This window comes from Platalea leucorodia, assembly GCF_965183815.1.
Source record: "Platalea leucorodia genome assembly, chromosome: Z".
Lineage (NCBI taxonomy): Eukaryota > Metazoa > Chordata > Aves > Pelecaniformes > Threskiornithidae > Platalea > Platalea leucorodia.
Window position 1 is genome coordinate 20,304,979 of NC_138858.1, and position 25,300 is coordinate 20,330,278.

At 39.5% G+C, this 25,300-nt stretch overlaps 1 protein-coding gene across 6 annotated transcripts in view; it reads right to left on the minus strand.

Moving 5' to 3' along the window:
• Nucleotides 1-365: 365 nt before the first annotated feature.
• SLC38A9 (solute carrier family 38 member 9) overlaps nt 366-25,300 on the minus strand; it is a 49,067-nt gene continuing 24,132 nt past the window's right edge. For 5 of the 6 annotated variants that reach the window (XM_082335431.1, XM_082335429.1, XM_082335428.1 and 2 more), the window contains 7 exons: nt 25,057-25,254; nt 22,148-22,255; nt 18,560-18,666; nt 11,739-11,852; nt 10,302-10,450; nt 2,832-2,921; nt 366-1,138 (listed from right to left, as the gene is read on the minus strand). In XM_082335431.1, coding sequence (XP_082191557.1) covers nt 973-1,138; nt 2,832-2,921; nt 10,302-10,450; nt 11,739-11,852; nt 18,560-18,666; nt 22,148-22,255; nt 25,057-25,254 — 932 coding nt within the window. In that variant the 3' untranslated portion in view covers nt 366-972. The remainder of the gene's footprint in view (nt 1,139-2,831; nt 2,922-10,301; nt 10,451-11,738; nt 11,853-18,559; nt 18,667-22,147; nt 22,256-25,056; nt 25,255-25,300) is intronic. The other variant, XM_082335430.1, reaches the window with a different exon arrangement.

The following is a 25,300-nucleotide window of genomic DNA, read 5'->3' on the forward strand; positions in this document are numbered from 1 at the left end:
ATTTGATTTAGTCCACAATTCTGAAGAGTGCTAGCTTTGCTTCTCTGCTCACATCCAAAATGTCTAGAGTAATGTAGTGGAAAGGCATAGTGAGAGACCACTAGAGTTAAGACCCTACAAGGGAGGGAGCAAGCCTGTGATGAACATTGTGTCCAACACGCATCCATAAAACCACATGCAACTCCTGACAGGACAACTTCACGGCACATAATAGCCCAGTTAACAGAGTTGAAGTGAGGTCAATCCTGGAATGCTAATTTTAATTGTCTTGTTCTAATTTTTTTTTATCCTCCTGACTTTTTCATTGTAAGTTCACAAATAACTTGTGTACATATTGGTTCTGACTAACACACTGAGATGTGAGTTTATTGTTTCTCTTAGTTGGAATTTCCTAGAGGAAAAACATTGCCAAAACAATTTAATAGCATATTCAAAATTAAGAGTGCATTTTGACCCAAATGACTATAAATTAACCTAAAAAAAAAAAAGGAAAGACAATAATTTCTTCATTTTCCAAACAAAACAGGAAAATAACTGCAATAAAAGATCATTTCAAACAGTCACTGAACAATACTGTGAAAGCATGTTTGTTAATAAAGGTAAGGACAGTTCCTTTGGAGGAAAGAGGAGTTCTGCTGCCTGAGGCTGAAAGCTGTGTGTTTTGAGAAGTGTGCTGTAAAAAATTAAAATATTTGAGCGTCGTTAATCTTCGATGTACATTCAACAAAAACAGGAGAACTACCTCACTCAAATCGGAACCATTTAACTTCTCACAAAACTGTGTTTTTAGAGGAGCAAGACAGGTTTCCTGTCAACTGCCTGAAAGATGTTTTGAATTTGCTTCAAAGGTGCAGCTTTTCTCAAGAAGATCATATTGAGGACTGTTCATTCTCATGCGTGACAGTGTTGCTCAAGGCTGTTGCCAAATGTCACAGTACCACTTGTGAGAGCCACAGGGAGACGGGGGAGTTTTCACAATAGGAATTGTGCAATCAGATTAGCCAGTCCAAGGAGGATTATAAAGATGTGAATGATCAATGCTGGCCACGTCAGCTGCCCAGCACGATGCAGGGAGATCACGTAGATGAGGGATGGATAGACGAATACAAAGGCCAGACCACATGTTGCTCCAGAGTATCTGAGGAAAGGGGGGGAGAGGGGAAGAAGAAAAGAAAAAAAAGAATGCTTTGTGTTAACTCTTATTTCTTGTTGTAATTTTTCCCCCTCAAACCAGTGAACAGTCTGGCTGAACAATAACTATCTGCAGTCGCTAAACTTCAATTTCTGTTCCTTGCTGTCCTTCACCTCCTTCGCTGGCATTTAATTATCCCCCTCTGCTCAGCCCCCTGCTCCCCTGTACCTGCACCCTGACATGCCTCTGACTTTTCAGTCACATCCCCAGGTGCTTCTGGGGACTGACTCCTATCTTTGACTTGATGTTTCTGCTTTCTTTGGGGAAATTTGTCAACACGCAACAGAAACAAGACTGGACAGTGCATCCTTTTTAGGCATCCTTTACTGTCAAAACTGCACCCCAGCCATCTGAGGACACGTTAAAGCATGTAAGCATAGAAAAGCTCCTGAATCTGCAACTTTTATTTTCATTTATTTAATAAGCTCCTAGAAAACCATTCTCCAGACCTGAAAAGACCAACGTGCCCTCCTGGTAACATTATCAACCACAGGAAGTGAAACATTAAACTGTTCTTTTTCTCCCTTGCTTACCAAAACGTTCTCATTATTTTCTCCTACTGTAAGTTTCCACATACGAAGCTATACTTCAGCCAAATGTGCATTAACTAACAACATAGTTTATTTCAAACATTTGAACATTCTTTTTAGACAGAGGAAACATGACAATACAGAGTAATCATCTGCAACACAAAACCAGCAAATATCTAAGTTAGCCTGTATACAGACAATTTATCACCTGAAAATTCACTGTTCAAAACGTTTGATTACCATGCACAGTATGAACACATTAGCAGAGGTCAGGATCAATTTGCAGGCAGAGGAATGTATTGCATGATATTTACTTGGAATTAACAACTAGACCATCTCTATTACTGGAATACAAAAATTTTCACTAAAAGGAGAGGTAGAAAAAAAAGGAAATGGAAAAAACCTCAAAGATCAGCCACTGAGCAAAAGTAAGTTATTTTGCTACTCTGGTCAGACCCAAGCCTGTCATTCTGGTTTTATAATTGCAGATTTCTATATTTTTAAATACCTCCCTCTCCTGGTTGCTGTAGGAAAGATGCAAAGTAGGAATGAATGACAGTGATTACAAATATGGTGGTATCAAATGTAGAAAATAAAACTCATTAGATTATTTCCTCTAACCTTTCTCAATTATAGAAATCTTAGGTGTTTATTAATATGCTAAATTTAAGATATCATTTAGACGTACAACTTCTATGTCACTTTTCCCTTTGAAGTTACTTGCTTTCTTGGATTTTTATTGTGGACTTTCAAAACAGCCTCAAATGGTCTTAACACAAAACAAAAACTTGGGAGAAGCCACACAATAATTGAGCAACTTTCTACTGACACCATATTCTTTCATGTGTATGGTTACAAGGTCCTCAGATACAGCTTCAGTGAAACGTGGGGAATCACCCCAATCAGCTCAGACACAGGGGCAGAATTACAGATAGCTGCTAAGAGAGATGATTATTTATACTTCTAAACCATTATTTACAACTTTAGAAGGTGTAAACCTCACAAAATATAAAGACAGAATTACCTGCACTCATACTGTTCCTTTTCAACATCAAGAGGCAAACATGCAGCAACACCACAGGCAAGTTCACTGTGCAAGCAACACTCACCTTATGATACCTCCTATATTCGGATAAAATCTCGCCATTGCTACTCCAGCTCCTACAATTGCTACGTTCAGAACAAGCACATGGAAAACACTACAGGAAAGTGAGGAAAGAGTGTTAAAATCTATGCTGTATTTATTACAAAATACTACCATTACCCTTCATTTACACTAACATTTAACTGGTACATAGATGGTGTTTCCATTTGCACGACTCACTCTATTAAAGCTAATTAATTTCACAGCAAACACAACATCTACTGAATATTCAGAGTGCCAAACTCTAAATATCTAGTGTTTTGACTCAAAATATTCTTAAGAAGTAAGTACGTGTAATTTGGCAGTTCTTCTGAAAAACACCATACGTGGTACTCAGCACTCAAGTATTTCAGATGGATATTCAAATACCAAAGAAACAATACTGTATAACTTAATTCCCACAAGAAAGAATTAGCTTGTTCAGAGAATGATCTGAATTGCTCAACGTGAACTAATGGAAACCAGAAGAAAGGAAAAGATGTATTGAGTGGAAAACATTACATAGAATACTAGGAGGGAAATAACACCTTAAAACTTGAACTCTAATGCATTTTGATACAGGACAAACATTTAGAATGTTGGATGTCATTTAATATTTGACCCGTGTACTATTTATGCTGGAATTTTTTGTTGAATTTGTTTCTACAAATAATTTCCTATTGCTTTCCTTTTTGCATTAAGGATGAAAAAAACGGAGATTTTCTGTTCTGCAAAAGCAGCTTTTAATGCATCAGACACGCGCAGCGTAGTTATGCACAGAGCTGAGACTCAGGAAAGTATTGCTTTTCTTTAGAGAATATGAAATGTTGGCATATTTTAACATAAGGTGAAGTCAGGAAATATAATAAAAAACTGCGATATTTTGGTCACACAGCTGTTTCTATGAAGGGAAAAAATAATCCACACAGAGGAAACATACATGCACTTACAGGTCTTGTTTATTCTTCTGGAGGACTGGATTTCTTAAAATAAACAAAATCTGTAAGCCAATGCTAATTTTTTCTTAACTGTAGAAAGTATCTGTATTATGGAGGATGTCACTAATTAACAAGTTTTTTAAAAGTGACCACTACCATGGCTGAAAGGCTGGCTGCCAGTTTCCAAGTTAGGAATAAAGATTAGAGACGTAGAGTAGTCTCATTAAAGTTTAGGGGAATGGAGGTAATTTAAACACAAAGGAATAATTTAAGATATGGACTATTTCTAATGTTTGCTCTTAAAGATTGATTTCAGAAAGACAGAAATAATATCTTTAATTTTGTACATGACATTTTAACACTGGTATAAGAGGTGTACCTCAGAGACTGAAGATAGCAGTGGGAATACAGCAGCTGAAACTTCAACAAAAACATAATTGGATATAAACCTGGTAAAACCCCAAGAATAAAAAATAAAATCCCAAGAATCAGACTTATTAGGGACAGAAGCACCAAACGTTTACTGCTTCTCTAATATTGCTAAGGAAAGCCAATTAACTAAACTGTTCATAGAAAAGTGTTTGCCATTAAAAATTACTTCCTCTCTCCCCACACATACGGCAGATTGCAAATCTTACTGTCAGACAGCACAACTGAAGCCAAAAGTTTATGAACACAGAAAATGATGGCACTTCTTCCATTCTTTTTTTGCTGAGATTAATTCTTTTGCAAGAGGGATTAAAAAGAGTACAGGCTTAGAAATTCAAAAACGTTTTGCAAATTTGGGTGAGTTCAGAGTACTGTAGCAGAAAACCTGAAAAAAAGTCTTAAGTATTTCATTCTGACATGATTTAAAACAGAAGAAGTGATTTTGCAGTGCAAATAGGTCGTTGCTTTTTAAAACATTAATTCTAGCTTCTTATAACTTCAAAAGCAAAGTGGTGCGTGTTTGTGTTTGGTTTGAAATGAAACATTTTTCAACTTCTTGATCCGGGAAAAAATAATTGGGTTGGGGGGGAAATGTGTTTTGGCTCAATTGAAAACAATGGTCTCAAAATGCTGGAGCCTCCAAAGCAATTCAGTCCTTGCAGCATAGTGCTTTGCAGTTTTAATTGTTACAATTAAGCAGGATCCTCAAGAACAATACAAAAATCAAGAAGTCTGAAGGATTTAAATCCATCTGTTTCAGGGCAAAAGGTTACACTGTATTTCTCCCCTCGAACATTCTTGCTCCTTTTTCTACCTTTTTGGAACAGCCTGAGTTGTAACCACATTATTGGGTAACAGGTGTTTAACCTGCAACTCCTTTCTTTTACCTAGGCAGACATTCATAGTTCAGCTCAGCTCCAAGACAGGAAAAAGCCCCATTCTTAATGGAGAGTAAGGCATTATCATTTAGAAAAACCCCTATCCTTCTGAATACAGAAAAATCTGATATCTAGGTCTACTAGTAGCTGTGTTGAGATAGTATTTTTCATAAGACTGTAAGTTTCATGCAGGTGTGCTCCAGAAGGGACAAGCATTTCTCATAGCCCGTGACATTTTAACAAGTTCTGAATCGCTCAGTTTTAGCCTGACACTGGCTTACGGTACAATTAATGGTCACCACACATTGCAAAACGGCAGTCAGAAAAAACAGTATTTTTGGGGGGCATAACCATACCACCTCTGCTTATTACGACTACAGGAAGAAAAGTATTTAGACGACGTTACAGATGAGAAAGGATTTGGCCCCTTTTTACCGAACCGCCCTGCTGGCACACAGGTGCCTTCTAAGCAGCAGAACTTTCTTCCTCGCGGTCAATGGCAGCAGAGCTGGGTGGCCCATGCCAAGGCTGGACTGTCCGCCTGGGCAGCCTGATTAGGGCTGCTGCTCTGAGGCGCAGGTCGGATTGCCTCGAGGAGGCTGCAATTCACAAAAGAGGCACACCCACGGCCATCCAAGTGCGGCACGTGGCGCTCCGACCTCTGTACTCTGTCCTCGGTCGGGCTAGATGAAGTCTCTAGCTCTTTTCTATACAGGGAATCACTGCTCACCTGCAAAAAAATCCCACAATCCCACAAAAATGATAGTAGGGAAGAGGGGTGGGGGGGAAAAAAAAAATCAAGCTTTCCCCTAAGTCTTGCTTTTTTTCCCCATTGCAAGATTAACCTTTCAGATTGACAGAATCCAGAAACAACCCGGTATGCCAGAAGATCATTAGAGGGCTTGCTCTATCAAGTTCTCTCCCGCAGAAGTGTTAAGCTACACTTAAGCCACTGAACGACAGTGACCACATATATCTAATTAACTTCAGCATCCTTAAAGTAAGAATCATATTGAAAACTGTGAAACCAAACCCTAGGGCAGGTGATATTTAAAGAAAGAAACTGATTTTAAATGCCCTCAGGTTAGATGCAAGGAAATTAGAAGTGCTGGACTCAGCACAGAGTCACAGGGTGAACACACACAATAAGGGAAACAGGAAACCAAGGGAAAAAGCAAAACAGGATCATTTAAGTAAGGATTTTTGAAAGGTTACTGTATCTAAAAATGCATTTTCTTCCTGGAAATCTCACTCAAGTGACATTGGTCAAAAGACTCCGAATCACAGCAGTTAAGAAGCAAGACAGAATCTAGGTGAAGAGCAGATAAACATGCATGCAAACAGCAGAAATGTATTTCGTTGCATCAGGAGACACACATCTGTGGGAGAACTGGCAGGTCTGCTGGGCTACCATGGAGTAAAGGGAGGACAGTCTTTAAGGAAAGCCAAGTGATTTCTGTCCATCAGCTTATTTAACCTCTCAGAACAGGAAAGATGTTAAAAGGTTTTAAAAACTGATGACTCTACAAAGCATTTTATGCGCAGCATATAATTAATCAAGGGAATTCTCTGTCACAAGTACCACTGCAGCCAAGAGCCAATAATTAAAAAATTAGCTTTCTGTACATCTAAGAAGATCCAGAAGATCCAGAGTCACGTAAGAAACAGCAGATAAACCACATGCCTCTGGCCCTAAGTCACACGTTAAATGACACCATTGCAAACATATCTCACTTCAGAAAAGAAAGTAATTTCCCAATACACAACATTTTGGCCTTTCTTTACAACACCAGGGAGAGAAGAAGAGAATGAACAGTTCCTTGGGTTTCATCCCAGTACGTCACTTTCTATGTTGTAGCCTGTACACTAGCATACATTTTGTAAAATGAAAGAAGGAATTAGGACGCCTTCTCTTGTCTCTAAATCTTTTGCAGGAAGCACAAAAAGGCTGAAGGCTTTGTGACGATGCCTATCAGAAGACAACTGTGCCCAGCATGTCTACACACGTATTTGTTTTTAAGATGGGCAGAGACACAGGTGACTGATACTGGTACATAAGAGGAAGGAGAATCCCGCTTCTTAGCAGCAGGGGGGCTTTTGCTCTCCTCCTTACTGCTGGAGGACACAGCATGCTACTCATTTCCTCTATGCTTCAGACAAGCAAGCTGCCACTTCCAGCTGATCCCTGATGTGAAACCTGGGAGAAGAAAAAGTCACGTATCATCTGCTTGAGCTTTTAAGTTTAGAGACGGTGAGCTGCTTCATCATGCAAGCCTACAGGTTAGTAGGATAAACTATGGATAAGCTCAGCAAAGCGCTGTTAGTAGAAAAATAGCACCACAAAGTATCTAAAAAGCATGGGACAGAAGACACAGGGATCAATCTTTAGACAAGAGAAGCTTCCCTGAAGTTGAATGAATGGTTCCTCATTATAATCCAGTTATAATCCATGGCCTACCAGCAAAAGCCAGGATATGAAACAGGATGCTGGTATGGGTAGAAATTGCCTTGGATTAGACCAACTGTCAAGACTAAGAACTACAAAACAGCAAACTAATACCTTGGTGCTTTATCATATCCAGTGACAGATAAATAGTAAAGAAAAAGGAGTTAAAGCAAAAAATCAAATTGATCTGAGCAATACAGTCACTGCTAGGAAATAAAAATTATGTGGCAGCCCTGTAAGCATGTGTGTGATCAAGCTCTTCAATCAACAGCCATCTTTAAGATGCATCCATCCAGAATTCCAAATGCTCCAGCTAATAACTTAATGGCTATCTGTTAACTCCATCCACAGCAGCAGCAGGTATCCACATCTGCAAACAATTGCTCATATTAAGAAGCCTGGCTTTTAATATCAGTGAGCTTCCAGTTCACGTGAAACCTGCAGCACATCCATATGGAGCAACCCAAGGCTTAAAAATGAAGATAGGAAAATTTACAATGGGGGCTTGGACCAAAGGAGGAGGTGGTTTGGTTTGGTTTGGTTTGGTTTGGTTTTTTGTAAAAAAAAAAGAAATAACTGGACAATTATAGCCAGAAGGTAAATTTATAATATTCCCTCAGCTGCAAAGGAAACTTAATATAGCAAGGATACGCCTATGGAAATACATGTGATTTAGCACATTGAATCACAGGGTTAAATGAGGCTAGGTTGCCAAGAGAGATCCTCAAATGCACCATCAATATGAATTCAGCACACTACCCAATGTGCTGTATAAACAGATGGATGGATATACCATCAGTGCACACCCCTAAACCCCACTTCCACAACCTGAAAATAAAAATAGGAAAAATGTAGAAAAATCATGTAAACATAGAGAATCAGTCACAAAAATACAAGATTTTAAACTGTGGGGTTTAGTTTTTTGTTTGTTTGGGGGTTTTTTTGTTTTGTTTTTGTTTTTTTTTAAATTATTCTAGAACAGCACAGAACTCCACTTTCTGTTCTGCTCTTTTCCTCCTGCTTCATCCTTTTGGTTCATTACTTACATAGAAATTTTCTCCAGTCAAGTGACTGGGAATATTCCCCTCCCTATATACATCTTATACACACATCTAAGAGCTAAAGCTTGAGTCTCTGCAGGTCACTCTTCTCACTGCCCAAGAACTGTCAGCCCTGGACATCAGGTCCTGTGCTTGCTACCCGTCTTCAGTTACTCCCCAGTGCATAGAAAAACTAAGGGCTGACCTTGACAGTTGTAAATGCACAAAAGCTGGAGCATGGAGGTTAGCTGAGTGATTTTGGTGCTATATTTGAGATACCTGGGATACCAGAGACAGAGACGCAGCCAGCCAGCCAGAATGTACTACCTTATCACTATAGGTTGGAGCGATTTAAGTGGTTTCCTAGAAACCATTTTTTACTTCTCAGAAGCTTTAAATACCTCCCTCTAAGGAGTCTTAAAAACAAAAAAAGTGAGTGAAGCTACCCACAGGACATCCTGGAGACAAGAACCAAGCAAGTATTTGCATCATCACATTCGTCATACCATGAAGGCTTAAAACAGCAAACTGGAATTAACCTGAGAAGAGACTGGTATGAAGCTGTAGGTTCTAGGAGAGGGCATGAGGGAACTGAAAACCATTCTGGTCAGGGAGTAACTGGAGGGAGGAGATAGGAAGAGGCACATCCACATAATATAAAGCACATGGCTATTTCCCAGTGGCTATAAAATCCATGTTTAGCACTTAAATCAATGGCCTTCTTTCCAACAGTAACTTGCAGCAGTTCCTAAAAATCTCCTCAACGTTGAACTGCGTACAATTTAGCATCAAAAAAAGTAGGCACTTATTTCACTGCCTAATTTTAGGCATCCAGTTTCTAGACCTTCTCATACCTATTTTAGGATCCAGAAGAAACCTGAAACTTGGAACAACATCTTCCCAGACCTGCATGCTACTGCTGATGCCACAGAGGAAATACACATTTCTTCCTGGGATATTTTTTCCTTTCCTCCATCAACAGTAATTCACAATATAAAATAAGAAACTCAGAGATAAATGCCAACTTCTCAGCTGTGACAAATTCAGACAATATTCCAAATATAAATGTCTTAGGTTTTATTTAAAAAAAAAAACAAAACTAAAATTGAAATATGGATCAGCTCTTCTCTGGAGTTCAGACAGTGTACCAATGCAGGGGTGTGGTTCATCTCTGAAATTAGCATGTGAAAAGCTATTTTTATAAGCATAGCAGCAGCCTTGATAACATGGCGAACAACTCACTCACTTAGCTATTAGCTCTGTTTAAAAACAGATGGATGATTACTAATTATGCACAATCAAAACACATATGGCACCCTGAAAGGTTAATATCAAGAGTGTATGTCCTTCACAGCTTAAAGACTACTGGATGAAATGTTTCTGGACTGAACAAAATTTTTTTTGTGCACAACTTTTCTTTTGCTATATAAATGCATAACACAAAGGAACTGTGTTGACAAAATTCCTCTGTTTATTGACAAAATGAAGAGCTAAAACAAAAGAACCACCCCCATTCTGCTCTGCCAAGCTGTAGCAGTCCTGATCTGCAGGCAAGTTTATTTTGCATGCCTGCTCACCCCCTGACTGTACAAACATTGTGAAATTAGCTTTTGAAATGTACCTAAAGCAGCAAAGGAAATCCCCGAAACGTCAGCCAAATTTCTGACACGAGAAGGCCAGTTAAGCAAAGTGCGCCAAGCTCTTGTCAAGGAGTAGACCTCTTACCTTGGGTAAGCATTTCCAAAAAACTGTTTTAACAGCTGAACTCGTGCCAGGTAGCCCAACAGTGGGTATACAGTCATCATCTGGAACAGCAGGAATATTCTTGCAACAAATGACATGATGTCATCGCTGGGAAAGTTATCTAGAAAATTCTAAATATAGGAATAACGTTACACTTATCAATGGTGGCTTGATTACATGTACCTGCTGATTTTCAATAGTTGTGTGTAAGAAAGAAAAGGATAAACGGCAAGCAACTGCAATTTGTAAATGAACTCCATAACATGAAACATCCTCTCCCTCTTTTACAGCTGCTGTGCCACCAAATACCAACTGATTTTTGAATATTACAGGGCTGATGTCAGCTTTCATGTTAGCATTAAGGATGGAATTATTCTCAAATCTTCTGAACACCCTCAAATAATCAAGGGTGTGGAAGGCTGATTTTTTAGGCAGATGGATTCATATGCTCCTATTAGCTGCCATATTATATCTAGGTATTAAAAACAGTTATTTAATCAGTAAAACTGGATCATATACAAATGAGGAAGGGATCATATACTACAAGTAGGAACATCTGAAAAAGTAGTATAAGACTTAAACATCATGGAAATATACAAATGGCCTCCTAAGTACTTAAGATAACTACAGAAAATAAATGGGAAGAAAATCACTTGTCATCTATTATTTAACTGTGGATTTCACCCCATGAACTTATTTCAAATGGTTTGAAAACCATTTAACCATTTCATGGTTAAACAGTGGTACCAGTTCTAACTAACCTACAGTCAGAGGAAGCCTTTAAATGCTGCTTTATTGCTAAATATTATGCAAGAGACATGGAACACCTGGCACAAAATGGATCGCCAGTTGATAACTCATACCTTTGAAGTAATTTAGGGTGTGGGCATCAGCCTTGCCTATAAGCAGGTAAGTCTTCACAGGGTGTTTCATGTGGCGCTATTATCTGAAGAACTCTGCTGGCAAGGCTCACCAAACCTACCCAGAGTGAGGACTCCTATCTAAACAAGCTTGCATTCACATTATATTTCTTTTTCTGGAGTACCTGAAACCAGTCCCAATGAGTGAGATTGGTCACTGCACACACAACTAAACATAATACTTTTCAGGATTAAAGAAATCAAAGCTTCAAATGTTCACTTGATCATTTTGGTCCTTTCTTCATCACTTTCAGTGAATTTATTAAGTGTTTGTTTTTTGCAGAATTACTGGCAACCAGACATGACTATAAATGAGATAACACAAGCATTACTCATCTGCTTGTGGTAGTGCCCATGAGGTGTTTGCCAACTCACCAGAGTCAGGGACAGATGTGTCTGCCAGGGTGAGTCATGGAGCAAGAAGCAGTAGCGGTTCTTTTTTTAATACATATTTATTAAAAGATCAAGCACAAATATATACTGCAGTAAAATATCTCACCTGTTCAATACATTCTTTGGATAGTGGTGGCGAAGGAAAAGATGCAAAAATTATCACTCCGACATACAGATATGTTAATCCCACCAGGAAGTATGCGATAGAGAGGTCTCTCACCTGAGGAAAAGTAAAATCTTATTTTGGCCAGCACTGACACACCAAAACAGGCAAAATAAATAAAAACTTAATGAGAAGATTTTTATTGCATTTATTACTGTTATTTTTATATTTATTACTGTTTTATAGTTATTACTATTACTTTTACATTCTTACTTTTACTTTCTATGACTTGAATGGGGACTTCAAATCTGGTCCTGGATCAGATTAGAAAGCCGCAAGAAGATACCCCCAAAGTGGAGCTAGCCAAGTATTATGTATCTAGCTACATGCAGAAAAGGCATCAAGAAACAGATATGCCAATAGATGTAGCATGTTATTGCTGGACGCACAAACATACACTAGTTATTAAACCAAACAAACAAGAAATCCCCTCTACTTTCTTACATTCACCTATTCCTACTAAGAGCCCTGGGACACAGAGAAAGCTGTTGAAGACAGAAAGCCCAGCAATGCCATAAGTCAAATTTCTTGTCAGGACCAAAATCCTGCAATTAAAGACATCAGCCTACCCAACTGCAGATATAATGTAAAGGACATTTTTTAAAAAGATGCTTTGAAACCTAAGAGGATGATCCATACACACTGGCTCCAAACCAGAAAGTAAGATGTCAGACTTCTGTATGAATGGCGTGATAATGGAAGACATAGCTAATATACCATTAAATAAAAAATACTAGTAAAACATAAATAAACCAGAAGGGCATAGGTAGGCACAGAGGTATATACTTCCTTTAGCTTTAGCACTGTATTTTGTAATGACTCTTTCATTTAAAATTGCCTATCCACTTTATTACTGAATTTCTGTAAACACCCCAGGTAAATTCACTAAATAACAGTCAAAGATTTTTAGGAGAGAATGCTGAAGCTAGGGTCATAAATCCATATTTAACTATATTACATATATCTAAATATGGATTTAAACATTAACTTCAATGTTCACTTCTGAAAATTTTGACTATATTTATAAAGTGTCTAATATATAAAAAGATTGTCAACTACACAAAAATAATTAAAAGTTTTTAGCAACATTTAGTATTGGAAAATAAGCAGTAAATCTACTCAAGTACTTTATGAAATTGCAGAATCCGCATATTCGTCAGAGTGACTTCATAGCAATGTACTTAGTGGGTTATTCTTCTACATCAATTCTTTTTTTTGGAAAATAAAGTGGGAGACCATTTGTTTCTAGTTATTAACTAACTGTATTCTGTATAAGCTTATGCTACACTACGAAACACTCATGACCTTATAGCAAACAATTTGTTCAGCTGCTGCTAATAATCAGCTTCTTAAAGGATTACTAGCAATGCTTTAATACATGACCCTATTTTCCTGTGACTGAGAAGCAAGTCTTAGTAGCTCAGGTGCAGCACCAAATTATTAGGACTATGTGGCTTCCAGACCAGGAGCATAATTATGGCCTCCAGGCAGCTCACTGAACATGGGCAAAGCCTGATCACATCTGTGCATGGAAATGTTTCCCTAAGTGTTTCTTCACACTATCTCCTTGACAAAAGAAGCATATCCTATACCTTTCTGGGGTCTTCCGAGGGCAAGGCAGTCCCTGAGGAGAGTATAAGATGCTAGATTGCGAGTTTCAAGAAAAGTTCAGAAGGAAGCCGGTTTTTAGTCAGGAACTGGGACCTCCTGCTCATTTTGCCATTGCTTTTGGGCCAGAAGATTGATGCCTTTTACCCATCAGCCTGCAAGAGGCCAATGATATTTCTCATCAGACAACAACGCGCTGTTAACAGGCACCACAGCGTGGCCCTCGTGCCCCCGGCAGCTGCACGCTTCCAGCTGCAACCTCTTCCTCCTGGTGACCAGTTACGTGCAGCTGGAAGATGCTTCTCTAGTCTTCATTCTCCTCGCGCTGGTCACTGAGTAGGGACTATCAACCTCCATAAGAGGTTGAGCAATAGCATTTTCTTTACATTATTCCCAGAGTTTCTCCTCAGTAACATAAGAAGCTGTATAGGTTTTTATATAACAGCTACATCTTCAAAAGCACCAGTGCCCATCCTAAAATGTGATTTTAGGAATACTAAATAGGAGCATCCAGATTTCTTATAGGTATTTATGAGTAACGTCCATTAACTGCAGGAACCAGAGACTAATCAGGGTAAGGTGGTTTTGCAGAGAGCCATGGACTCTCATCTCTTGAAGACAGGACTTGGACAATTTTTCAAAATGTACCCAAGACCTTCTTAAGGCACATCATCTGACAAAACCTGTTTTCACTTGCTTTAAATTTGGTATTTTAGGTGTATTCCTCAGGCATAAAGACAGTATAGTAACTTGCAGTTGTTATTTGTACTCAGCCTACATATAAGCTTTAGAACCAACTGTAAAACTATTTTTGCTGTGACAAGTACTTGCAGTTATGAGGGCAAGCAATGTGAAAGGAAATTCTTACTGCTTCCTTTGGACTACACTTAATTAAAGGTAGAGAGCTGGTGTGCTACCACCTCTGATTATACTAACCAGTTCATGTTCCTACAGTTCTTAAGGGTGTATGCTTTAATCTGTACTGAAACTAAGTGCTGAGATAATTTTGATAATGTACTTTTATAGCATGTGACACAACAGACCCTTGTCTTCAGGTGCTATCACCATACAAAGACTACCCAGATTTTGATTTCCATAAGAAACAGGAAAAGAAATAAAAACAACTCAAAACCGGAATTTATTTTTTCTCAAACATCCGTCAGTTCCCTTGCAAGCATCTGCTTCTGCATATAAGATGGTTATTTTTGTACAAGAGTGTGCATTTGTGTACATAACAGGAACATATTTTGATTACTGTTCATTACTCTTCCAGAGACGTAGGTTCACTCCCTAAAGACCTTGACTATAAATACTGTTTAGACAGCATAATACCAGATAAACCCAAAGGACACATGGAGAGAGATAAAAGGATTAATTTTAAGTAACACAGCAATAATCGCATTTGTCTATTTTAAATTTTTTATTAAGGTGCTTATATTCAGAATGGACATTACTGTGGTGGAAGCTGCCTAAGCATAAAGAATATGTCAGTCCTTGCACCTAGAGTTTATAATCTAAGATTCAAACGTAGAAAACATGGTTGAAAGGAGGAAGTATTTGGGGGATCAGAGTGGAAGAGAATTATCAAAGATAACACGCAGGTCACAGTCCATAAAGATCACAGCTTGTCACCTGGCAAGCCCTTGTCAAGTACACCTGAACTAACAGGCAGATTTTGAGGTGGAACTTGGAGAACATATGTTAGCTGCAGTTACTGCTGACCAGGAGCTTTTCTGGCCAGATGCACAGAATAAAGCGTCAGAAGTGCCTCCGGAAGAACAGAAAATTGGGAGAATGAGGCTGGCAGCAGCAGCAGAACAAAGGCAGAAATCAGCCTCCTAACAAAAGGATGAGTCTGATAAATCAGGTGGAGCTAACAAAGAAAACTCTGGAAGTACAAGATGTTTATCGCACCCATAGACTAGCACCCAGGCGCAGGCTGGGCCTGCGGCACAGGACTGGACGCAGCACAGCGAAGGCTCTGTGGCTCTACAGACATTTCCTACGTGACACTGAAAAGAACAGGCAACTTTCAGGCCTCATTCTCCCTGTTGCATGCCATGGAGAAAATAGTTCATTTTCTCCTCAGTACCACAGTGAAAGCTAGTTTGTAGAGTTGCTTCTTGGGTGGAGAAGCCTAGATCAGTGCTTAGTAATTATTACCACATTAGAAGAAGTACCTTTTGATCATCTCATTTCAGATTGGTCACTTCTCGAAAGAGAGATGCCACCTCTGTAATATCTCAACAGGACTCTGATCCATATCATAAAAACAGACTTCACCTGTTCAAGCATCAAGGGCAAGTGATAACATTTAACAGGATGACAAACAAGTACGTCACCAAGATCCATAATGCTGTGCATAATTTTGGCTGGAAAGAGAAACCAATGATAGGGCAGCATCAATGGAAACTCACTCTATTTACAGGGAATAAACAGTGTTTATTGCAGAAAATAAGAACCACGCACAGCTCCATGCCTTCTGCAGTTACCACCTGGACAAAAAACACCTCTCCACCCCCAGCCTTTCCCCCAGGTAGGTCCACAAACAACTGTAAGGAGACAGCACTGGCATATTCATGCCTGTACATCAAGCTCTGGGCTTGTGCAGCATCTGCACAGTTGCTCAGGGAACGAGATTAGAGATGTGAATCAGAAAAAAAACCCAAACCAAACAAAACCCCCAACAAATCACCTTTTTGTGGCTGGGTTTCCTATGCAGTTTCCAAACCAGTTGATTGTGCAGTGCACAAAAACTTACGGTGATAAATACAAGGGGGCAGCAGTGAGAGATGGGAACAGGGAGCTCAACTTTGAACTGCAGACTGAGAACCCTGCTCACGGGGCTTCTCCAGGCTGTCCTGCTGACATTTGGCTTACTCCAGTGCACTGCTCTTCTCACACCCACACCACTGCACTGGAATAGCAGCCAGAGGAATCCTCCCCTCATGTGTGTTTTAGCTTTGGGCAGTGATACATGCCTGTGACCAGAATGGAAGCTGCTATTGTTTTGGATTTCTGACTCCATAAAAGGAACGTTATTGTTTCTCTTACTTTTTTCCACCTCCCCAAAGAAGTGTTCTTATGACCACTAGTTTCAGCAAGTTTTGTTCAAAACTAAAACAGTACTTTTACAGCTTGCCAAGTTCTGTGCGTCTTCACAGAATTCTGATGAAAGGGACGTGTTAACAGGTCGATACATACATAAAACAGTGGAATCTCCATTTGACTCCCCATGAGACACTGATGTAAGAAAGCAACTTGTTCATGTAAATACATAGGAAAAAATACCCACCCCACGTGACTTACGACAGAAGTTGAGACCCCTATACATATGTAAACCTCCCACTTAGCCCAGCAGCTTAGTGAAATAATCACAAAACAGTCACCTCTTCAAGAGCATCAGTGCTTCATTAACATTTGCAAAGTACTTTGAGTCCTAGGTGAAAGGTTCCTGTATAGCTACAAACAGGGAAGGAAAGCTCTGGCCAAATAAAACTCCGAGAAGAACTAGGCACAGATTTGGTTTCCCATTACAAACCTTTCCTGCCATACTTAAAGATGCTCTTTCTGTGCAACTTGAATACTCTTCTGGAATGCAGCAGTCTTGTCGAGGGCTTGGGATCCATGCTAGGGCTGACTTGGAAATTAGACTTAAGCTCCAGGGAGGGCATTCAGAAAAGCTCATTCAAATGCAGGCAGGAGTTTCTTCCTCCTTAACACAGGAAAAGCAAGCTGGAGAATATTCCAGGTGCTGCTCTTTGCAGCTGATTGCTTGCTCTGATGTAAATGGAAGGGGAAAAGCCACAGGAAAAGTCTTGAAGGTGGCATGAAAGCACTAGGCCTCCTCTGCATACAAAGCAGACTGCTGGAGTGACCATGCCTTTAGAATTTGAAAGCCACAGCTAAGGAGAAAGAGAAATAGAAATCTTGCCCTTTTCCACACTGTAAGATTTTCTTAAGAAGACTGAGAAGAAACTTAGTTTTCTTCCTCCAGAGCTCCACTAACCCCCTCTTAAGTTGTTAAACTATTTTCAGAAATGCCCATAAACCCCAAGAAGCTTTCCTGGAGGAGAATTCATGATTCCTTTGCAGAGATGGTCACTCACAAGCTGGCCTTGGTTCACAGGGACAAAAAAGTAACTACGCAGATAACTAAGGCAAAAGGTCTTCTCACTGCCTTGGCATATAATCTGCACTTCACCTCTGAATAATCAAATCAGATATATTTTATCTGATGTGTTGTGTAGGCAACCAGGTCTACGTAGCCTTGCTTGCAGGGGAGTTGGACAAGATGACATCCAGAGGTCCCTTCCAACCTCAACTATTCTGTGATTCTGTACCAGTTTTTCATACAGCTAATATTTAAAAATCTTTGTATGTTATTGTAGTTACCTTTACAGCTAAGATTTTAATGAAGCTGGACAAAAATCCTGGAAAGTAGGGAGGAAAAAAATTAAATTATAAAAATAATTACATTAAAAATGTACTCTAGGACTCTAACTCTCTATCATGTTTACTCCATTTTGTATTTTATAATGGGAAGATACTAAGAAAGAATGCAGTTCCATCTGGATGAGCAGTACATAACTTTTTCAAGGGCAAAGGACCAGTCCAAAGGCTACATATCACGAAGGTTCCCAATCCAGGCTTCAACTTTGAGGATTTTCTAAATAGGGTCAGGTTTCCCTACGAACCTTGACTTGGATTGTGGCACAAAACTACTGAAGCAACTCTGAGAAAAGATCTTATCTAGACCACAACGTTATTGAACAGGACTCTGCTAAAATCAGTCCTGTGCCCAATATTCTCCAGCATTTCTCATTCTAAAATTGGTCAGTTTTTCTAGAGTCTTACAACATTTGTCAAGCCTTCTGCCTCCTGTGTGTAATTTTACCATTTAATACCAGCCTGACCACAAATAAATCTGGGACGTTCCTCAAGGCTTTCATTTGAATAATTTGTAATGCATCTGTTACTCGTTGGTAGCCAGTGAAAAGTAAGTATAACTGGTTTCTTATCAGATCACAAGAGCAAGTTACATTTTCTGAAGCTATTACAGTCCCTGGGTCAATTTCAAGAGAAGCAGACAGGAAAAAATTAGTGTCGCCTGGCAATCTAGATACAAATCAGTACAGTCTTGTGAAATTACTTACATTGTTTTCTTGATTCCTGTTATTTTGAAGAAGTGTGATGACACAATTGTGGATGAAGAAGGCAAGAGTCAGAACCCCTGTGAGCTGAGGGAACAGAATTCTAAACTCTAAGGGAGGAAAAAAAATTGTTAATAACTTACTTCTTTGAAACAAACAATGCCAAAATGCAGAGGACATACAGTGCTGTGGAGTCTACTGGCAGAAACATGAACCTCCACGTTGAAATGGGACAATCTATCTTATCTTTGACCATAGCCAACACAGATATTTAATCAGGAAGTACAAAATGCATGAAGACAGTGGCTACTATATAACACACTCTCTCCAGCAAAGTTTCTCGAGAGACCCCAACCATCATCAAAGATAATTAGGTTAATCTAGGATTTACACATATAAGCTTTTCTGCTTCTCAACAGTTTAACTGGAAAGCGTTTTTGAGGCAGGAATTGATTGCACTGAGGCTGTCTATCTATTGGCCCCTGAACAGGGAGATGGGGGGAAGGATCATTTGCTCTGTGAGCATCTTTTGTTGTTAAGAAGTTGCTTATACTACCAGATGAAAAATGACATCTGTAGATGTTTAAGAGGTTCTGCTTCCAAACCAGGGCATAAAGAAAGGCAGAGCAACTTCCTGTCTTATCATACACCTTACAGCATCTCTGAAAAATTTATTTATTTTTTTGTCTCCATGGGAATAGCACTGCTCTGCTTCTTTTAATACTTGAAGGATTATGTTCACAAGATTATGTTTCTGGAAGCGCTGCAACCAATCTAGGAATTCGCCAATGTATAACATCATTAAAGCACCATCTTTGTTGGTATTATATAAGGATATATGTACTCTTTAGAGTGTTAACAGCAATTACAGATCCCTGAGCTAGCTCAGCTTCTGGAAAGCATCCAGCAATATAGCAAAACACTCATCAGAGGCTCACAAACCCTTACAGATCAAACCACAGAGCACTCCATGCAAACATATTTAAACCAGATTTCTCTAGTGCTATGAAGTCAGAAAGGTAAACACACTCCAGGCAGTTAGTGAAGGGCTCATCCAGGTTGAGAGAATATGCCTTCCCTAGGGCTGGATTCACTGTATCTTCAATACGTAACAAGCATGATGTGCTACTGATAGACTGGAGAGTGCAAGTGACTTTTGGGCTTGTTTTCCATCCACTACTTTAATCTCAATAATAAAAATCAAACTGACAGATTCAGAATCGCTTTCAGCAGTGCATTTTCCCAACACTACAACAATCAGTAGTAGCTGGATTTGTATGCATTAGCTACATGCTTTGTCTATCTCCTAGCAGTACTAGTCACATTGCCAAAACAATGAAACTACTGGGTGCTCCGCTTCTTAGTGACCCACGGCACCCATGTTATGCTATAACTCATTTTACAATAGGACTGCTTAATAGATCTTGGACTTGAACTTCAGGATGCTTAAAACCCAACTTCTTAGACTTAGGCTGGTTTCCAGTTTACATGGGTTTGCTAGTAAACCACAGTTTGGGCAAATTTTCTCCTGCACTCTCTGGAAGAGTCTGCAGATATGAGGCCATGTGAGCATTTGAAGACTGTCTGCTGGGGCAGTTCAGGTTAAAACCATGTTTCCATGCTCGCAGTGGAGCAAGACTGAACATTGTGGTCTATCTACTGACTGAGCAGCACACACTGGAGTATCATTCCTACTTACAGATAGCATTAAGAATAATGCCATACAAAATAAATTAGGTCATTAATGCAGATGCTAATCATTCAGTGCTTTGAAATCCAAATTTTTACACTGGAGACAGAAGTAGTTTCTGAGTCAAAAAATTCTGCCTAAAAGTAAATGCAGTGATGGAAGAAAATATACAGCATAGATAGCACTGTTTCAAAACTACCTACATCCATCTATAAGTTTGCACTTATGCTGCAGTAGTCAGGAGGATTCTTAGGGAATTACAATGATAATCCCGTTCATCCTCAAAGCATCTGCTTTGGTCTTGCACACAGTCATACTCAGCAAAAATTGCCTGGCTTTGAAGATTCAGCCAGAAAGGACAGTATTTTTTTCTCTTGGTGACATGACCAAGCTGAAGAAGCTGTTTTACACAGCCTTTCACTTGTTTCTTGTCATTCAGATCTCGAAATAGGGTTCTGAATGCCTGGCTGAGATGAAGAATGAATAACCTTCAGCAGCTATGGAGAAATGAACGAACAGATTTGATGATAGCTAGGGGCTGGGGGGCCGAGAAGGGGAATAACAGGTTTTGGGCAGCCGTTTTTGCCAAACGTACCTGGAATACACTAGATAAGCCACTTATTCTGCTTATTACTGTGCCAGATCAATTTCAGTTCAACTAGAGAGCTGAATCAACCCAAAGGGAGTGGTAGAAGAAGACAAAGAATAAGCAGCTGCAAGACCACTGCAACCGTGGTGTGAACACACTTAAATCGGTTGCATTTCAGATCAGTAACTTTACTCAACTAACTACTATCTGTAGTTTACTCACGGAGTTGTAATTCTTGTTGCCACAGTGCGTTACCGTGCTTCCACAAATTAGATCGGATTCTATTAGAAACATTGAACAACACTGGTGTTTCTTTTTTTGATCTCTATCTTGCTACAGTAATTCAAAACCCATCCTAATGTTTTCAGTTATCCTTGTTTTCTTCTCCAGTTCTACATTATTTGACCTAACAATAGTTTGCAACCCATGTGTAAAACTGTTAGTACAATGCTTATTGTGACTGGGAAACTAAAAATGGACAAACCCACAAAAAAAACCCTATGAAGGTGTGTATCTCTGAATTTTGCCTTAAGTAAATAAGTAACTTTTAAAGAAGGACAAAATACTCCTGTTTCTAAGAACAGAAGGAGTGATACAATTCAACAGTACAGGACACAGCTCCTTGGAGCTAATTCATCATACAATTTTGCCTGTTGTAAATGATGGAGAAAAAACAGCTAAGACCGAACCCCAGATCTCTCATTCCAAGCCTCCTAAAACAAGAAACTGATCTCTTTAGACTACCTGTTCATGCAACACCACTGCTTATGACTGTGACATCTCACACAGTAATTTGCAACAGTAATGTGGAAGAACAAACAGCCACCAAAATAAACATTCAAGAAAGAAAAGAAACAGACTGGAGAGCTAATAGGTGTTTAAAAGAGAAAAGCTAAGATTATGGACTAAAACGTGAGATAGATTGGGAAGTACAGGAAAATCGTACTTGTAGATTATGGTGAATGAGCTACTTCATTTAAGCAAGACACTGTGTGGAGAACTTACAGCACCTTTACCAGTTAGTCTGTCTACAGTTTGTCATTTGTAACTGCTACTAAAATAGGCATGATCTGAAAAAGGTGTAGCTAGAATTTATTATTTATTAAGGAACATCACTGGGAAAGGGATTCCTTGTCACTTTGTCACAAGGGATCCTTCCTGAGCCTCCACATGCAACATCAGACAGCATTTCCTCACTCTACTTATGTCACAGAGGTGTTAAAAGGTAAATGAGAAAGTAATTCACTAATTGCTTTAAAAAATCTTAAACTCATCATATATATGCTTCATTACGGCATTTTAACTATCTTACCTGGTACAAAAAAATCATTCTCTGTAAACCAGTTGTATTCTAAGTGGATTCCCAGACGAGCAGCCTTTACCGTAACCAGAAAAACTAAGTAGACAACTGAAACCGTACCTAGAAAAGACAAGAGCCAAACAAACACCATGAGGCAGCAGAAAGTATTTCTGCTGTGTTTTATTCTTGCTCCATCCAACTAGTTATCAGTAGCCCAAACACTTAGGGTTGGTATTCATTCTTAAGAATACAAGCTACGTCTAAATTTTCTTTTTCTTTGTTTCTTTCATAGGTCAGAGAGAAAGAATAATGAACTTGCACCCAATGCAAGCTTTCAGCATGTTTAATATTCTCCAGGCGCTGCACTAGTGACAGTGGAAAAAGTATCCTGTAATCCCTGGTGCTGGGCAGGTAGGGAGGTCTTTAGGCAGTTACAGATCAGTTCCAGCTTCAGCTGTCAGGATTTTAATCTAACATGAGACAAAGTTGGCCACAGTACTGTAGCTATTACAATGTCCATTCAGTCATTGACTTTTTGAACCAAATGGCCCAATGAGCTATGAATGTTTACTGTAATCGTGAACTTTACACTGGGAGCTAGAAGCTGATAATGACATTTGATTGCTACTGATTTAAACCTTGTCTGGATCATAACCTTGGATAACTTTGATCCTAACACTGGACTTGCATTCCATCTCGTTGGTTGAGGCATCCAGCAATACTCTGCACAGCTAGAGGGCTACAGATAAGATCACAGATGGGTATACATGCCTTGCTGTGTCTGCATGTGGGATGGAAAGCATATGATTTTCACTCCCGTCGTTTGGAAGAGATAAGGGCAGAATAATAACTAGCTAAAAATTGAAGTAAACTGTGCAACAGTAATTAAGGCTACTGCGATGCAACCTGCCAACCAATAATACTGCTAGTTACCAGAGAATGGGCTCTAAGTAAGTAAAGACAAAGAAACAGCATTTTTACAGTTTAGGATACAGATTCAGATAAGTCATCATTTCATTCTAGCAATATCTCCGAGGTTAAAACATAAATTGAAGAAATTATCATTTGAATACACAAAGCATAGTCAAGGAATTACAAAGAGAAAAGGTTCTGTACTTGAGGATCAGCTTAACAGCTAAAATATTCTCTAGTTTCCTAATGATTTAAGTTTCTGTATGGGTAAAGATAAGTAAAAAGTGCTCTATTAAGATTCATTTCAGCATCTCAAAAATTGTGTTCCATTTTTTCTTGTCCTATGAACCTCAAGGCTTACAAAATTGCAGAAACTTTGAACAGCTTCTGAATTACATAATAATCTACTGAAGTTATGAGAAATTTCATATTTTAATATTCAGGTTCTCAAATAAAAAAAAAGAGTTGCCCATGATAATGTGCTTATTTTAAAAACAGATACAGTTATGGCTAGATCTCACTTGATAAAATATTTTCTTATCCCTAATGTTATATACCCTCAATTCCCTGTCCTCTACCTCCTTTACAATACACCTCCATCTTTTTCAACCCGTTCTGTGATCCCCATCTCCTTTTCCCTTTCTCTTCAATGCTATGCCCTCAGACCTCTCCTACTCCATGAACTGTGTGACCAACCCCACCCATCATCCATGTGCTTTATCCACTTTACCAATCCCACCTGCCTTGGTCTTCTATCTCAAGACATGGAAGCAAGGAGAAGTCACAATTTTTGTCCTTGTAGCACAGAATAGGCCAGGGTGTTGGGAGCTGGGGTGAAGCACAGCAACAAGTTACACTGATTGACTGATGTTGTGATTAATCAATCAACTGATTGGTAGCAAATGACTTCAGGTCAGAAGCAATTGATCTTTGGAAGTAACTGCCTGTGTTAAAATGTTTACCAGATGAGGAAGGGTATGTCTGACTGTGCCAAGGTAGTATGCATCAAACGCTGCATAGTAGTATGTGTACCACTGTTTGGGAAAATCTGTTCTAAATATAGTGGAACTTGTTTTACAGGATTATCAAGGGACCAAAGGAAAAAAAAAAAACCTCCCTATTTACTGTTAAGACTCAAGCAAAACAGGGTAGAAAGCCTGTTGGTGATTAACAAACCAACCAACGAACTGAGGCACGGTATCGGCTGCCAGCAAACTACTGAGAGTGGCTGGAGAGCTGCCTGGCAGAAAAGGACCTGGGGGTGTTGGTTGACAGCCGCCTGAACATGAGCCAGCAGTGTGCTCAGGTGGCCAAGAGGGCCAATGGCATCCTGGCTTGTATCAGGAATAGTGTGGCCAGCAGGACCAGGGAGGGGATCGTGCCCCTGTACTCGGCACTGGTGAGGCCACACCTCGAGTACTGTGTTCAGTTTTGGGCCCCTCACTACAGGAAGGACATGGAGGTGCTGGAGCGTGTCCAAAGAAGGGCAACGAAGCTGGTGAAGGGTCTGGAGCACAAGTCTTATGAGGAGCAGCTGAGGGAGCTGGGGTTGTTTAGTGTGGAGAAGAGGAGGCTGAGGGGAGACCTTATGGCTCTGTACAACTACCTGAAAGGAGGCTGGAGCCAGGTGGGGGTTGGTCTCTTCTCCCAAGTAACAAGCGATAGGACAAGAGGAAACGGCCTCAAGTTGTGCCAGGGGACGTTTAGATTGGGTATTAGGAAAAATTTCTTCACTGAAAGGGTTGTCAAGCATTGGAACAGGCTGCCCAGGGAAGTTGTTGAGTCCCCATCCCTGGAGGTATTTAAAAGATGTGTAAACGTGGTGCTTAGGGTTTAGTGGTGGACTTGGCAGTGCTACGTTAACGGTTGGACTTGATGATCTTAACGGTCTTTTTCAACCTAAATGATTCTATGATTCTGTTCTGATTCTACTCACTGGAGTAGCTTTCACTGTTTTCTATACATTTTAGCCACAAGGAACCAATGCTTTAATAGTATTTGTTACCTACCTAGGACATTAAACTTTGCAAAGAAGGATGGAGACTTCAGATTTAGCAGGGGTAGAAGAACAGCAATCAGGTAAAATGGTACTGTTTGTGATTTGTTCCACCATTCCTCGAAGAGTTCAAAACCCGTATTGTTGCCAGAAGAGAACATCACACTACTGTTCTGTGGTGGGTGACTGCTAGCAGCACTTGGACAAATGACTGGAAAAAAAGAAAAGAAAAATATCCCCAGATGAAGAGAGTTTTA